This window comes from Squalius cephalus (assembly GCF_949319135.1).
Source record: "Squalius cephalus genome assembly, chromosome: 25".
Taxonomy (NCBI): Eukaryota; Metazoa; Chordata; class Actinopteri; order Cypriniformes; family Leuciscidae; genus Squalius; species Squalius cephalus.
In genome coordinates this window covers 16038316-16056212 of record NC_137146.1, presented here as the reverse complement: position 1 = coordinate 16056212, position 17897 = coordinate 16038316, and the positions used below count along the sequence as shown (strand labels likewise).

Genomic DNA, 17897 nt, shown 5'->3' with positions numbered 1-17897 from the left:
TACATACACACATATATATTTATATATATATATATATATATATATATATATATATATATATATATATATAGGACCAGAATTTGATGAAATATGCTCTTTGATGTGTATATGCTCTGTACTTTTTGTGGCCATTTGAGTTAATAAATGGTTGAGAATGTTTGAGAAATTAAGTTTTATCAATCATACTTTGGAAGGCTACACTCTTTTCAGATTACCCTACACATTCAGTGTCAATTTATTTAAATTGCATTCGAATCAGAACACAATAATAAATATCCTCCTGATGCAATGTTAAAAAATTCATCTAAGCAGCTGTGTCATTGAGATGGTGGGTAGTGCAAGATCATATCTCAGCCTTTACAAAACTTTAAAAGTTGTTGCAGGATGAGGAAATATTTGGACACTTCTGCTTTAAGTTCAGTTAAAACTCTTCTCAGATTCTGAAGGAACTACATTTGACTTTTTTCTTTCTCACTCACTATTTTTCTATCATTATTCACTATGTAAGGAATAATTGACGACAGGCCGTTGAATTATTAGAAAAATAATGCACACCCGAGGTGGTAATGCGGTCACGACGCGAAGCGGAGTGGCCGTTCACCTCGGGTGTGCATTATTTTTCTAATAATTCAACGGCCTGAAGTCAATTATTCCGCTTATACTACAGTTACCACACCTCGAAACATTGTTCAGATTATATATTGAGGTGAACGGGTGAAATTATGTGAAGTTGATCGTTAGTCACTGATGCATAAACAGTATTGAACGATTTTAAGAGAAATATCTGAACTTGAATAATTACACCGAAATCACTGATCGCAGATCAGGCATTAGAATACACATGGTTACTTACATGTTGCTGGCAGATCCGTGTCGGGAAATTGTGATTGACTGATTTAATAAAGTTTAACCATGCTGGAATCCGAAGGAAGCTTATGCAGACTGTCTTCTTCCACAAACAGGCACTGCACAATATTTAGTCAACAGCATGTTTATTGCTTGTAAGTAGCTCGATCCGGTAAGCAATCATCATGTCGTCCTATGTTATTTAGCATGTTTGGGCGAATCGGTGGGCGGGGCTAAACAGGCCGTGTTGAAGTAGGCGTTGATCTTCTTTTGTGGAGGCGGTGTTTTATCCTCTTTGACGTCATAGTTCCCCACTTTGAAAAACGAGTCGTTTGCTGAGCCTGATGTCTATAAAAGCTTTTATTGGACTAACAAGGTAGTTTTCAGTTCTGAAACTTACAGGATATTATTATAGTATGATGATCTCTTATATGTCAAAAGCTCAAGGAAACTTTGATTTCTCAGTTCATCACCCCTTTAAAGGGATGGTTCACTTTGAAATTAAATGTTGGTATGTTTTAGCTTACCTCAAGGGCATCCAAGATGTATGTGTCTTTGTTTCCGTCACAGCACCATCACTTGACATCCTGTGTGTTGTGTTGCATTCCTTAACAGCAAAACAAAAGATTTTTACTGTTGTTGTTTTTGTTGTCCTCCTTCACAGTATGTTTTGCTAAAAAAAATACATCTTATAAAATGAATAATTCCGGTATGATGCTTACTGGTCAATAACAGTGTTTTGTTTATGTTTTATTAACACATTTCAGATGGAGCACATTCAGATAATTAACCTAATTAACACAGAGGAGCACATTCAGTAATCAACTCAATTAACAAGATAAGATGTATACATACACAGCAGACTTACTTCTGTTCCTTGACAGTTTTCCTGCAACACTCCAACCTTAGCAGCATAAATATTTTTTATTCGAATATTGTATTATTTGCATTAGTGTGTTACACTTTGTACAGTATAAAATCATTATATCTGTAAAAAGTCCCCATAAAACATAAAAACACAACATTGCTTGGTGGTGTTGAAATGAGAGGACTGTTTAGTGAAGTTTGCATAAGTATGTTTGTCAAAAACTGTAGACAGATATATTTCGGTCGACAAAATTACCTAATAATTTAATGAAGTAGCCTATGAGTGACCCCTGCTGGTTGTTATGTCTTTCAAATAGGCGGCTAAGGCATAGACGTGTGTGGAAGCCCGCAGTGACAGAACTTTTATTATTTCAAAGTTTTTTGTTTCAGGTAATGTACTGTTTTTTAATAGATTTATACTATAAAAAATTATGTTTTAGGGTTCATATGTCGCGTCTTTTCAGGATGTTACAAGAACATTCTGTTGCTGTTTACAGTCAAGGACTATATTATTTTTACGTGAAGGATATGGCATTTAATTATTTCTATTGTAAAAAGTAACATAGGCCTAATACATATTTTTGCCTTTTAATATTTTTAATATTCGTATTGTGTGGTGACCGTTTTATAAATGTACCTTGTGATGGACCTCATTGGTCCAGATTCCAGATTAGGTCCAGATTCGGACCTAATTGTATTGTCATAATTGTGCTGCTGCAGGTCTCTTCTTGGCCACTAACAATCAGTAAATTATCTGATGATGTGAAATAGCACTTTCATATTTAAATTCAATTTCACTCTTGTAGTATTTATTTGTATTCAGAGCAGGGCAGGGTGGACCCATGATGGCTGTGTTGGAGGAGTTTGTGCTTCTGCTTTAGTATTAGGTAAATTTAGCCTTGCTTTAATTGTATGATAGTGTAGGTCTGGGGGTTTGCAGCACACTTGCTACAGTAAAATAAGCACCGACGTCTCTCTTTGTTGAGTGCATGGTTGAGTGCTACATTTTGTAGAGAACACTAATTAATAGCAAAAAATACATAATTAGTTTGGTTTTCCATAATTTCTATGCTCACAGCTCATATATTTATCAATTTGATCGACATTTTTTGGTACCACTTTAGTTTAGGGTCCAATTCTCACTATTAACTAGTTTATTAGCTTATTAGCATGAATAGGATATTGGCTGTTTATACTTATAAAGCACATATTAATGCCTCATTCTGCATGACCATATTCTACATCCCTTAATCTTACCTTACCTAAACTTAACAACTACCTTGCTAAGTATTAATAAGCATCAGTTAGTAGTTTATTGAGACAAAAGTCATAGTTTATAGTTAGTAAATAGTGAGAATTGGACCCTAATCTAAAGTGTGACCCATTTTTCCAATATGATCAAAATTTTGCTGAAAAACCTTTTGTACAGTTTTTTACATGCCTTCCGCTCTTGATAGTTTACCCTTTTTTACCAAGTAAAAGGCCTTTTGGCATAATTGTAAAAATGTCCCCTTCAAGTCGTGGAACACATGTTTTTTCGCTGTGAAATATAAACTGGACTGAAGCTTAGGTTTATTTGATCATACATAATTTTTTTGAGAAACCAATCCTGAGTATCAAATGTGATATTAAAAACTACAGATGAACACAAGAAAAACTACATATCTATGATCATAAATTTAAGCATTTAAATTCTCTCTCAGACATATTACTGGGAGATTATTTATGTATTTCCATGCATTTTAGTCTGTTGTAATCTTAAATAGCCTGTTATACTGTTATAAAATCTCATTGATTTACACAACCAGCTATCAGAATTTCATCTTACTTTTTGGTCATATAAATAACCTTGAGTTCCATATTCTCACCACATCATAATTTATGGACCATAAAAGCCTGATTTATCAAATCTTTTATGAAACATATAACACATAAGCAAACTTATTTTTAAGGTTTAACTGTCCCATTAAAAAAATGTAATTTTTTTTATGACTTATTTCTTATGTCAGACTTAACAGGGTTAACTAAGAACCAAATTCAGTGTTTTATCACTGAAGAGTATTTGTTAATTTTGTAAAATTCACATTCCCAATGAATCGTATGTGATAAAACAGAACGGACACTCTACAAGTGAGATTTATGGCATATTGTGTGAAGTATAAAACACTTATACTTAACACACAATATCATTCCATCTTTATTTATAGTTAATGAAAGACAGTTTATTGCAACTGTCATGATATAAGAAAACCGACTGACGCACATAAAGTTTGTTTTAGAGTTGTATTTATTCAGTCAGCTCAGGTAAAAACATACACACATTCAAAGACCGAGACTCGTTGGTACTCTTTGGTCCAGATCCTTCAACCCCAGCTCATCCTGAATCACATCAATCATATTACACGAATAAAAGTAAAACTCTTTGGAAATAAAAATTCGCTTTTCATTAGGTAACCAATGATGATATTGGTGCTTTCCTTGAAGACATGTCTGATATTTCTGCTTAAAATGACTAGATAATCGGTAGTGTACTCATAAACTATACATTTTTAAGATGTTGTGGTTTAAATTCATCATGTCACCTTGTTTGAACGAAGATAATCTAAAATGGCATTTTGGTAGATAGCATGTAAACAGTAAATCGAGTTTTTAGCTTCTACTGTAAGATAAAATAAGGCACTGATGCCATCTAGTGAACTTTTTGGCATCTAGTGAACTTTTTGGTTTTGTGTATCTCAGATGCAGTGTCCACTGCAGTGCAACAGTCAGTCACATTAAAACAGTTACCTCCACCTCAACCCATCCTATTCCTCACATCTCCTCAACATCAATTGGTAATCTACATCAGGCACAGGTAATTTAATCAGGTAGTGTCTGTTCAATCCCTCACTCTCTCTTCCAGCGCCTTCAGCTCTCCTTCCACTTGTGCCGGTAGATCAGCGCCAACCTGCTGGGTGAAGTAGGTCCGAAGCTCCTGAGTTTCCTTCTGCCAGAAGGGTTTGGGCAGGTCAAAGAGGGCACCCATATCAATATTCCCACCCAGGCCTTCTGTGTTTATGGCACCGTTTTGTGGAATCCATCCCACAATGCTCTTGGTGGCAGCCTCGTCTTCACTGGTACGGCTGCAACGTTTGAAGATCCACTCAAGGACACGGGCGTTCTCTCCAAACCCTGGCCACAGGAAAGAGCCGGTCTTCTGATCTTTCCGGAACCAGTTGACGTGGAAGATCTTAGGGAGCTGGGTCGGGCCCTTGCGCGTCTCCATACTCAACCAGTGGGTCAGATAGTCACCGAAGTTGTAGCCGAAGAAAGGACGCATTGCGAAGGGGTCATGCATGATTACTTTACCTGAGGAAAATTAGCCATATATGTTGTCATGTATGAAAAATAGCAATATTAGGTTTTTGTTCAGTTTCAGGAGAAATGAAAGTTTGTACCTTTATGTTCAGCAGCAGCTGTTGATTCAGATCTCATGGCTGCACCCACAAACACACCATGACGCCAGTTAAAGGACTCGTACACCAAAGGCACACCTGGGAAAATAGACAGGTACATTTTGAGATATAATGTACATCATATATATACGTAGTTGTATGTAGTATAACAATATCTTGGTATAAAAGTTTTGATTCAATGATAAACACCTTCTGGTCTTCTGCCACCAAATACAATAGCATCAATAGGGACGCCCTCATCACTCTCCCAGCGTGGGTCTATGATAGGGCACTGGCCAGCAGGGGCACAAAACCTGGAGTTCGGGTGAGCACACAGTGTAGAATCACCTGAGAAACAGAAAAAGAGCTATACAAATTAAAAGTTGTATTTATATAATAATCATATAAGTTGTTTTTTTTTATTAGGCAAGGCAAGTTTATTTATATAGCACATTTCATACACTATGACAATTCAAAGTGCTTTGCAAAGAAAATAAGCACAAAATAAAAGCAAGGGAAATTAAAACAATAATAAAAGGAATTAAAAGAGACAAATGATACAGTTATAAATTTGAGTTCATGTATGTAGTCGAAAACCAGATTGAAAATTGTCAAAGTATCCATTTGAGATTAAGAATTTGCTCAGCTGATTGAAGACAACTTTTTCAATGATCTTGCCTATGAAAGGTAGATTTGAGATTGGTCTGTAATTGCTCAATATGTTGCTATAGAGAAGTGAGGAATTTACCACTTCTAGGAGATCTGCTTCTAAACAGTTTAACACACTTTTGAAAAAGGAAGTGGGGATTGTGTCAAGGGCGCATAGGGCGCAATTAATAATTTTATTTATAAATTAGATTTATATATTAATTAATGTTTCCCTTAACTGTCAGTGGGACGATTAGCGCTTTTTTTTATTGCTTTTTTCCCCTATCACATATTTTATTAATCATCAATCAGGTATCATTCGAAAGCTTACACACTCATCCTGTGAAAACCATTTTGAAATCAGACATTGCATTCTTTTTGGAAACAGTACTTACATTTATTTTAGCAGGCTCCTCCCCCTAGTGGGCGATGTCATGTTTCATATTACACATTTTACTGCACTATTTTATAATCAAAACTCTTCTTGACAAAACTCATATCGCTTGAAAGGTCTAAGACTCAACATTCCTTATTTGGTGATTGTTTTGTGATAGAAGTGATCACAGACTTTTATTAATTTGTGACAGGAGAACGAATAAATAAATAAATTTTAGGTGACACACGGTGGTTAATTTTGGTACAGAGCCTAAACAAAATCTCATGGTAACTTCAATTTTTATGGTATCAACTTCAAATTTGGAACACAACTTGGTTAGATACATGGCTTTGATTTCATAGCATAAATTGTTTTGTAATATATATATTTTGTATGAAATACAAAAATGTTAGTACAGTACATTTGTTTTCTATAACCTTTTTACTTTTTTCATTTTTTGAAATGCTATATAATCTGACGAGTCTTCTTTAAAAAGAGACCAACCTTATGTCTTATATACCTTATGTCTATTCCAAAGCATTCATGAAATACAACAATTTAAGTTTGGATAGCGCATTTTCAAGTCTATGCTCAAAAAGGGGGGTGACAGTTAAGGGGTTAGGGATTTTGAAATATTTTGTCAAAATGACTTTACTAATCAATGATCTTACCATATTTCCAAGATTTTCCATGCCAGTCTGTGAGTTTGATTCCAGGTGCAGGTGGATCCAGTCCCTCCCACCAAACCCCCCCATCGCTGGTCTCTCCTACGTTAGTGAACACTGTGTTACTGGAGATGGTTGACATGGCATGAGGGTTGGTCTTTAGGGATGTCCCGGGGGCAACTCCAAAGAAACCATTCTCTGGATTAATAGCTCTGAGTTTACCTGGTGAAGAGAGTCAAAATGCACCACCGTTTGTATTGAAAACATCTGTTTATAATCATAAACAACAGTATTCTCCTCAACATATTCCTCACGTCATACATTAATACACTACAGCAAACCTGTTCCTGAGCAACTGTTATTTATAAAGTGTTAGCTGTGCCATGCAATTATTTCTATTTTAATTAGTTCACTCTTTGCTGCCCAATAAACATGCTAAAATAAGAGTTATGGTATCATTTACTGGCTGTCCATAAACCCACACTTGTGTCAATAGTTGCATATGCTGTCTAGGACAAGTCATAATTCTCACCCTGACTGTCAAATTTCATCCAGGCGATGTCATCGCCCACACACTCCACCTTCCAGCCTGGCAGTGATGGTTTCATCATGGCCAAGTTAGTTTTCCCACAAGCGCTCGGGAACGCAGCTGCAATGTACCGTTTTACACCCTGAGGATTTGTGATACCCAGAATCTGGAGGGAAGAGAAACAGGGACGATTATCAACATCATGTTTTATAAATGAATACTCCAGCTAAGAGAGTAGTACAACAGTAAGATGCATTGTTGTAAACTCGCAAGCAAGAGCCAGGATTTTGTCTGATGTCCCATACCAGCATGTGTTCAGCTAACCAGCCTTCATCTTTGGCGATGCGTGACGCGATACGAAGAGCAAAGCACTTCTTTCCAAGGAGCGAGTTTCCACCGTAACCGCTGCCGAAGGATAAGATCTGCCTGGTGTCTGGGAGATGTGAGATCAACACCTTCTCTGGGTTACAAGGCCAGCTGTTTACTAAAGGAGCTGTGCGGGAAAAACAGAGAAAGAGATATAGATAAGAAAAATATATATACATTACCATTCAAAAGTTTGGGGGAAGTAAGCTTTTTTTTACCCCCTGGTTTCACAGGCTTAAGCTAGTCCCAGACTAAAATGCACATTTGAGCTGTTTTAACTGAAAGCAACTTGCACTGACATACCTTAAAATATGTCATTGTATTGTCTCAAGATGCACACCAGTAATGCTTTTTTCTAAAAAAAACAATTATAAAAGCTACTTAAATGTCCTAATTGAACTAAAGCCTAATCCTGGCTTAATCTAAACCCTGTCTGTGAAACCAGGCCTAATACTTTTAATCCACAAGGACACATTAAACTGATAATAATATTGGTTTTGTTCAGAAAATGCAACAAAATTAGTTATTTTAGAGTAACTTTAGAGTTTCATTTGATGGATTGAATCACATTTACATTTAATCTGACATTAAATTAAAGCAGTTAAGGTACCTTTGAGTGGTAAAGGTCGGCCCACAGAGTGCTGGCAGCGCACAAACTCCGCCCCCTCTGCTAGTTTCTCCAGCACAGGCGTCCCCATGCGTGTCATGATGCCCATGCTAGCCACCACATATGGAGAATCTGTCACCTGAACACCAAACTTAGCAAGAGAAGAGTTCACAGGGCCCATACTGAAGGGGATCACATACATAGTGCGTCCTACAGAGGGATAGAAAGTAAGAAATATTCAGACTTTTACAGTTTCCTCCCAGCCTATCCTACATGAGCATGTGTATTTTTTGGATTTTAAAGGTACATTCCAGGTTAAATACAAATTAAGCTCTACTGATGGGATTCTGTGTATGAAATTTTAATTGTATGAATTTAAACCGCAAACATGCGTCCTTTCTATACTAGTCAAGATTATTATATATAATATTTATTTTTGCTTGACGCTATTTACACTGCACTATTGCTGTCCGTGAAAGGCAGGTGCCGCAGCAAAAACACAATTTGATTTAAGAGAGCTCTGGTTTGTGTACATTTACCATTGATCATGGCAGCAGTAATTCATCATATGATGATTAAATAATGGAGAAGAGCATTATAACCGGGCATATATCCAGGCACACAATATAGACGAGTGCACTTTTAGTATTTTAAAAAGCTGATTCAGATGCCTGGATCACAGTGGTGTCATTATTATTGCATGTTTTCATTGATTTTTTCATTTGTCTTTGTCATATTCAATAACTTATCAATACATTTTATAATATTATTATATAAATAAGCCAATAAAATAATTCTGTTATTTTTTAAGACATATTTTCCTCAACTTTTATTTTTTTCTGGTGGCTGGATGAACTATTTGACAGGTTTCAGCAACTGATTTGAGTAACACACACCTGCCATGCAGCCAGGAAAGCGGTCCTCTCTGGCCTTCTGGAAGTCTCCCTCACTCATCCAGCTGCCCAGCTGGGACTTTGCACCTCCGGTGGGGATGGGGATAGTGTCCCTTTGGACCTTCGTGACGATCACTGTCTTACTCTCCACGCGAGCCACATCTTTAGGGTCAGTACGTGCCAGCCAGCTGCACACAAAAATGATTATGAATTAGGGGAAATTTAAATCAGGGTTATGTCAGACCATTCATATTATCATCAGTATTTCTTAAAGTGCCCCTATTATGCTATTATAAAGGTTCTTCATTTTATTTTGGAGGTCTCCAACAATAGGTTTACATGCATTCAAGGTAAAAAAAAAAAAACACTTTTTAATGTTCTCATAATATACATTGCATCATTACCTCTTTTCTCACAGTGCCTGAAATAGTTAAAGAAAGGATCAGGTGGTGGTCTGAGACGAAACTGGACCAGTGTAAATGCATCTGGTTATTGAAACCACATATGTAATATCTTGAAAAAGCATAATAGGTGCACTTTAAAATACTTCCAATATGATCAGCAAAAAAAAACCAACTTACCAGTTTTCATATTTGCTGAGTTTCTTTACAATGCCCTCTTTCTCCAGGTTGGCCAGGATGTCTGCTGTCTCATTTGGTGTGCCTGTGACCACGTGCACTTTAGCAGGTTTACACTCAGCCACTGCTCCAGACACAAACTCAGCCACAGACGATGGCAGAGAGGGGATGGAGGCGAGAGACCGCGCTCCCGCTGAAGCTGTGCTGATGGCATTTCGCCTACATGGACACATGCAAACATTAGTACATCAAATTAAAGATTAATGGCATAAGCATGGATCAACCTTCAAAACACTTCATTCTTGGTTAGTTTTACACATTTAACAAGCACACACACACACACACTATACAAAACAGAAAATTATTATGACCAGTTAAGAGTGTTGATATACAATCCAACAACAATGACTTATCACCGTTTGTATCACACCGCTTGTCTGTGTTTGCATGTACCAGAAGGACTGTCAGTTTGTGCATTAGTGGTGGGAATTATTGAGCAATTTCTGTAAGTTATATCAATATGCCAGTGGGTGGCGACAAGTGACGGTCTTTTGTGAATCATTTGAATCATTCACTCAACTGTTTTGTTTAAAACATTGATGACAGTCTGTATCGGAAATTGTCCATTCACTATTCCCAACATTACTGCACTATATATTTTACAATATATCAAATGTAAAATAACACTGCATAATCTTCGCTGTATCAGTGAAATATAGATTAATACTTAAAGTTAAAAAGTTATTCAGTCAAGAGCAGTGACTGATTTATTTCTTTGTCTTTGGTTAATTGATTAACATAACAAACACAGACAGCAGCAGGAATATTAGACTGCTGTCACTTTGAGACGAATGCACAGATCCATTATACTGATACTGTACAATGCATTGTCTTTCTCGACTGTTTACATTCACTTAAGACATAACCAACTATGTTTACTAGAATACTCACCAATTTATATATCATTTTGTGTAAATTTGTCCATTCAAACGCAAAAAGAGCCTTTTCAATAATAACAAATGCAGTAAACGTGAAAACTATTTGTGTGACAAACCTGTGTGTTTATGATTACTATGCAATTTGAAGCAGAATAATGGACTGTTTGTACAGCAAAAATAACTGGAAGACTTGCATTTTCAAGTCAAAAAGGTGAGTGCTCTTATGCTAAAAATAAGGTGGCTAATTTAAAAAAGCCTATACTCCAGATTCAGGTGGAACATTTCTAAACCCAACTCAATATAAAGTCTAAGTTAAAGGTGCTCTAAGCGATGTTGGGTGACATCACTTCTTGTTGACGTTCAAAGTACTGTCAAACAAAACGGAGGCTAGCTTGACCCTCCCTCCTCCTCATCTCGTCCCCCTCCCCCTTCCCCTCCCCCTCCCCCTCCCCCTCCCCCTCCCCCTCCCTTCTGTGCTTCCTGAAACTGTCAAGAACTTTTTCAAATGTAAATTCGGGACTTTTTTTTCCCCTCTTCTTTGCTATTTGTTCATCGGAACGTCGGCTCTTTAATCGTGTGTCGGCCATATCAAAATTCAAGAGAATATAATTCTAACGTTAGTTGTCGTCTAGGACATCTCTCCTCTAGCTAACTTCCCTCTTCATGCTTCTCTCTCCTCCACTCCCCACACCCTCCTTCATGTGCATGCGAACTAACCCCCCAACCCCCACCCCCAAATCATTCTTGTCGGTTATTGGCTGCAACACTGTTTGTTATGTTTCGTGGTCCAGGCTGGGCCAGTTTGTTTTTGTTGCCTTTTGTGGAGCCTGTCTACAGAGACCGCGTTTTTTTACAGTGTGTTCAGGGGACAGGCAGCTAGCGGATAGTGAGGAGATGTTTGCTGTAAGTGACAAAAAATGTTTTGGCCTAAAAAACGCGTGACATCGCTTAGAGCACCTTTAAAGACTGTAGATAATGTATAAAAAAGATGAATATGTGATCCATGACATTTTTTAATTAATGACTGAACAACATTCATTTGAGCTGACAGTGTCTCAGCAATATGAATATTGCATCATAACTGCTGGATGTACTTTAACACAGATCTTTGACCGAAACTGAAAGATAAGTGATTTAGAAGCTGCAAGACAGTGTCCTTTGGAACCATTTATTTATTTATTTATTATTACTATTTTTGCTGACCCAGTCCAGTTCAGATTTTAATTAGTCCTTTTGGGGAAAAATATGTTTTATCAGTGTCTAAAAAAAATAAAAAAATAAAAATTATTTACAGCAAATAATTTACTATGCTTTTAATTTACATTATTAAGTTAATGTCTTTGTCTTAATCACACAAACTGATAAAAAGCATACCTTGAATGTCAATGCATCTACCAAATGCATAAATGTAAATTGGATCAAATGAAAAGAAACAGACAAGAGGCAGAAAATGGGGCAGAAGAGGATCATATTCTCTTTCAATCTTTCAATTGCGTGTTTATATTTCACAATTCAGACTTTATAACTTGCAATTCAGATTTTTTTGGACCCACTTAATATGAAGTGTCTTTAACTACTATGTACTACTAACATTTAAACTAACCATTTCATACAATGCACTTACATACCTTGCATAGTACTTAAGGCTATATTTAAAAAATGCCTGCATGTAATTAAAGTCACAATTTTGACCCCTTGTTTCCTCACTTTCATCAAGCCACTCAGCTTTACGCCATTAATTATCATAGGCAGTTACTCACACCCCCATGTGAACCGACCAATCAGACGGCCTCCTTGGCATTCACTCCCCTCCCCTCCCCTCAGAGTCTGGTTAAACAGGGTAAGGCCCTATACAAGCACACCATGTTCATTCATGAACACATAACACACGTACTAATGTCAGACATGTGAGCAATAGTAAAATGGGCCAAAATGGTGCTTTCTTTCTAAACCATATGCATGCATCACGGCTGTACCCCAAAGGCGTTTCAATGCAAAATAACCTGTTAAACAAGTTAGGAGGAGGATTTTTCACTCAAAACACACACACGTACGTCATTAACAATCAGTTCCTGTATCATGCATCTGCAGGGTAAAGTTTGGCTATATAGACTTTCACACTGAGCATATTTACTTGAAGTCCTGTGCTGATGTAATCACTCATTCTGTTGAGAGAGTGGCAGAGTAGATACAGATGCAATAAAAGGGGATTTAGAAAACTTTCGTTTAACATTATTTTGGCTTTAAAAAAGATTTGATTGATCTCTAAATATTCCAATGGTACATATGACTCACAAATACTTGCTGTGACTTTGGACAAAGGTGATGGTACACTTGCTCATTCATAACCTGTTTTTCAGACTTTATACACACTGAGTCTCTAAACTCAAAAGAAAAAAGCCAGTTATACGTGACTTAGGTTGTTTCAGCATTCCTGTACGTGACACACTCAATAACTCTAGTTTGAGATGTGCATAGTACACTATTACATAGTGAGATGTAATATGTGTCAAATGTCAGTATTTGGCAATAACAGACTCCATGATTTTGGATTATTATAATTTACTCTGTTCTGCATTAACAGGCTGTTGCAGTTTAGTAGACTCAAATAAAACAGGGGAGTTGACACTGCAATTGTACAGGGTGTTAACAAATGTTCAGGTTCACTTCAGGTTTAAGTATCTACCCTCAAAAGAAACTATAAAACAAGGATGTTTACCCAGGAAAGAGAAGGGTGTGATACAGTATACTGAATAATATCTGCAGAAAATCATTAAAAGTATACCCATACCTTTAATTTTTTTGTAGATTTCTGATCAACTACTATAAAAACAAGGTAATAGGCAATATTACCCCTATATACTGTACTATTGTTATAACAATATTATTACCTTATTTTAAAGAGATTATTAATTACTAAAAGAGACTCACCTCCTTAGTACTCCAAGGAACAGGCAGGACATATTTCGTGTATGTGAAATTGGTGGAGTAAACAATAAAATAAAAATAAAACGATATGAGAGGGGTGGCTTGTTCCTCTTCAGTCCTGTGCACCTCTCATATCAGACTGGAGATAGTGATAATCCAGCTCTTGAGGTAGAGGAGAGTAAAGTAAGACCCTTGCACTTTAACACGTGTAACTTATCATCAGCTGATCCCACCCTCAGCTCAGATCCTGAACTAACAATGACGCTCTTCTCCCTACGAACCAGCCTGGGATGTTTCAATAATAAATAAAGCTTTGTGCTGACAAACTTCCAAGTCGATTAAAATATTTTATAAGTTTAATTTGTTACTATAAAAAGCGTGCGCTTCCAATAAAACACGGCAAAGTGGAAAAACTAGCTGTTGCATTTCAGTCAAAAAGCTCTAGATTGATGCTTCTGAGTCATTGAAGAGGTTTAAGGTTTAAGTCATTCAAATACAGTGAATCGCGAGGCTGACGCAAGCGCACACTGGTTCCTGTATCGACTCCGCGAAGACTCACTGTGCTCCGCCCGGCGTCCCTGCTCAACCCCGGCTGCAAAACACACGGCTGAGCAAAGTTGTGAAGAAGTGAATCTTATTTTTAAAGCTTCTTTATCGAGTTCTGAAGTCACGTGAGCGTCGTCGGTATTTGCTTCGTGTCACGTCAGCAGATGTTGATAATAGTTGAGTGTTTGTTCACGTTCAGTGAACATTGTAAGGCGGAAGCTTATTGGCTCCTTGTGACGTCGCTTCATTCATCATCACATCTGTGTTTATGTGGGGCTCGAGACACGTTTAAATCTTTTTTTACAGTCTATGGTTTAAATGTATTAAAACTGTCTCACTGTGGCATTTTTATGATATTTTCCTAATTTTGTAACCTGTAATTGAATTCTCAACTGTATTTACCACAGGCATCGTTTTAAAAAAAATGTTCTTAGCAAAAAAGAGACATTTAAATGCAAGATGTAAATGTAAATATGAGGGAAAGCGTTTGTTTTTAGTTAATAATACCTAAAAAAAAAAAAAGCAACATTATATTTAAAGAAAACAAGGAAGCTATAAACATTTAAATGTTTTTATTTTATTTTATTTTGTATTTCTATATTTTGATATTACTTATTTATCTTTATAATGTACCCCTTTTTTGTAAATCTTTAAATGCAATAACTAATGTAATTCAATTAAAACACACTTCAATGATCATGTAGAGTAATTAGCTGGTAATTACTTGAAATAATATGGATATAAAAATGTGTTTACCTGTGTGTCTGATTCTTTTTGCATTCTGTTACCTGTCAAATCGATTAATCTAACATAAAAGTTTTTGTTATAAAATAATTGTGTTTATGTGTGTGTGTGTGTGTGTGTGTGTGTACACATACATACCTATACATTATTATATAAACAAAAAAAATTATGTTAGATGTGATTAATCACGATTAATCAATTTGACAGCACTATTACTCTTGGTTTTTATTCACATGAGAAGATTTAAACTTTTAATTTGGTTATGGACTCATTATAGCTCACTTATAAATCATTTCAATGTTCAATGTCATTTTATTTCAGTATTTCAATATAGAATATTAAATATTTCATTGTTCAATACTATTGTTGAAATGATAAAAATCATAATAATAATATAACAAAACAATCAATTTTAATTGTGTGTATTTAGAATACATAAAATGCTAGCTATGGTAATTATAATTAGTCTTTGTGAGACAATCCAAATGTTTTATATTTTATTTTAAATGTCAGTACCACCACAGACTGCTGGCAGACACACTACCGTTTCTGAGATGTGGTGGAAATGTTCATGACGTCTTGACTTTTTTTTAGTGCACAAATCAGATAAACACTAATGAGAATGTAAAAAAGGGACACAAGTTTGAAAACTTTACAGTTAAAAATGACCTTGAGACATGCAGCGATAGCACAAATATTTCAGAAAAGTAAAGTTGTTCAGAGAAAAACATGCATCATTTATTTACAGACTGCCTTTTGGTTTTATATTTCATTATGTGTACAACAATAACATTTTGACATTTTCGACAAGTGTCCAAATAAGTTTTGAAGCCATGAAGAGTTGCCACTCAGTGCACACGCACGAAACACAGCTACTGTATGTACTGCATGGTTAATTGCTTGCGAAGTCTTCAGTTCAATGACTTTGATCATTGAGTGAGAACGTGAGAGGGGACAGGAACACTATGAACAGGCTAAAGATCACAGTGTTTGTGTATGAGAGAGAGAGAGGTAGATTAGAGGATAGTGGATAAAGATAAGCTAAAAAGCCATTGTGGTTAGACTTTAATCTGTGTGAAGTAACAGATCCACTGAAGCCCAAAAGTTCTCATTAAACACATCCAGAGTGTAGATGAATTCATTGAAATCATTCTGTCATATGCATTCTGGCAACACATTTCTTGCAAAAGTGGCTCACATGTCCAGAGATCTTGTACAGTTTGGGTTCAAATGCTGGTGAATCATTGTAACACACTTTTATTAGACTAAATGGGTACAATATTACATTTAAAAAAAACATTATGATAATGAATTCGTTAAACGGCTGTGCTTGTGATAGCAAGGACCATTCTTACACTCATTCACAAACACACACACACACACACACACACACACACACACACACACACACACACACACACACACACACACACACTGCATTTTATGAGAAAAGAGAACTTTGCCCTTTGGACTGTGCAAAAACAAAAACATGCATTGCTTGGGTCATTTTGAGCAATAATGATCCTGTGAACTACTATGCAACTTGCAAACTGTTTTAACCCAAACAAAACTAACATTGAATATATATTACTCAATTCAGTTTGACTCGATTAAGATTAAGGAGATGTGTTCAGTCCTTTGATATGTAAACTACCCATGTAAACAGTGGTTTTCTGTTTAATCAGTGGATATCTGTGATGGAAGAGAGTACTTTTCAGTGGATGAGCGGAAAGTCAAGGAATAAACAGTGTTTTGATGATTAAATCTAGTGGTCTGCACATAACTGCAGTCTACTTTTATTTGTTTTTATGAGAGTGTGCTCTATCTCTTTCCTTACAGTGTTGTCTCTGTCCTTTGTTGATATCAAAAGCAACTTTTAGGAATAAATTAGGGAGTCTCTTACATACAAGGTTCTTTGTTGGCCTGCACAAAATGTTACATCGTGGAAAAAGAGTATTAGCATTATTTCGCACTATAAAAACAATGGTTCTTTTGAAAACTGCTCACTGAAAGGTTCTATGGTTCTTCTAACTATGGCATTACTGCGAAAACACCTTTTTGGAAACTGATTTTTAAAGAGTTTAAAAAAGTCTTGCACAGACTGTTTCTTTGTCAGTTACAAATGATGTCTCCTATACCTTTTGCACGACTTTTCCTGATCAGATATTGACATGTTAAGCTTTTGCAGTTGTGCCTTACGATCAGGAATAATAATGCTGTTGGGTTCCTATGGCATTTTTTTTTTACTCATATAGTGTTAATATAAAATATATATTTACAAGTTTTGTTTAAACTTTCATTTTTAAAATATATTACCAAATGTAATTCATGGGCAATGAAATAAGCAGCGTTAAAGTCATGGGTTCAATTCCCAAGGAACTCACAAACTTAGATGTACAGTTGATGTAGTGTCTGCCAAACGAATAAGTGAAATGTAAATAAGTTGAATAATATTTATAGATTTTCATTCAAACCCTATCAGCACAAATAACTGAAATATAGGCTATCTCAAATATTTTTTTCATTACATTTGTTGTCATTTATTTTACATATATGTTTGTAAAATACATATACAGTAGAAAAAACATATTTTACATATATTTTACAATATATTACATACATTATACATAATTTTACATTATACTTTTTCTCATTTATTTAAAATATATTAGCAATATTTTGATTTTTTTTTATATACTTTGAATACATAAAAAGGGTATACAATGTATTATTTTATATATATTTTCAATTATATGTATATATTTTTATTTTAAAAAAATGTAAAAAATATATCAGGATAAATAAATAAATAATAATAAATAATAAATAAATAAATAAATAAATAAATAAATAAATAAATAAATAAATTGAAATATATGCCAAATACATTTATCTTTGTCCTTTACAGTTATGTATGTATGTATGTATGTAT

The 17897-nt window shown here is 35.5% G+C and overlaps 1 protein-coding gene across 1 annotated transcript; it reads right to left on the bottom strand.

The window, feature by feature from the left end:
• Positions 1 to 3982: 3982 nt before the first annotated feature.
• pck2 (phosphoenolpyruvate carboxykinase 2 (mitochondrial)) lies at positions 3983 to 14485 on the bottom strand. The gene is made up of 10 exons (XM_079862981.1): positions 13679 to 14485; positions 9813 to 10028; positions 9235 to 9419; positions 8342 to 8548; positions 7671 to 7858; positions 7369 to 7531; positions 6843 to 7058; positions 5358 to 5495; positions 5151 to 5246; positions 3983 to 5061 (listed from the first exon to the last, which is right to left on the bottom strand). Exons 1-10 carry the CDS (start codon positions 13708 to 13710, stop codon positions 4592 to 4594), a joined length of 1911 nt encoding a protein of 636 aa, XP_079719107.1. The 5' UTR covers positions 13711 to 14485; the 3' UTR covers positions 3983 to 4591.
• Positions 14486 to 17897: the final 3412 nt, after the last annotated feature.

What these genes read in the sequence shown, in the direction of transcription:
- pck2 (XM_079862981.1), bottom strand. Translation starts at nt 13,710, where the DNA reads ATGTCCTGCCTGTTCCTTGGAGTACTAAGGAG. An exon ending in GGTTAGCTGAACACATGCTG is followed by an intron (nt 7,532 to 7,670) that starts GTATGGGACATC and finishes TCTTCCCTCCAG; the next exon opens with ATTCTGGGTATCACAAATCC. An exon ending in AGCTGCTGCTGAACATAAAG is followed by an intron (nt 5,062 to 5,150) that starts GTACAAACTTTC and finishes AATTTTCCTCAG; the next exon opens with GTAAAGTAATCATGCATGAC.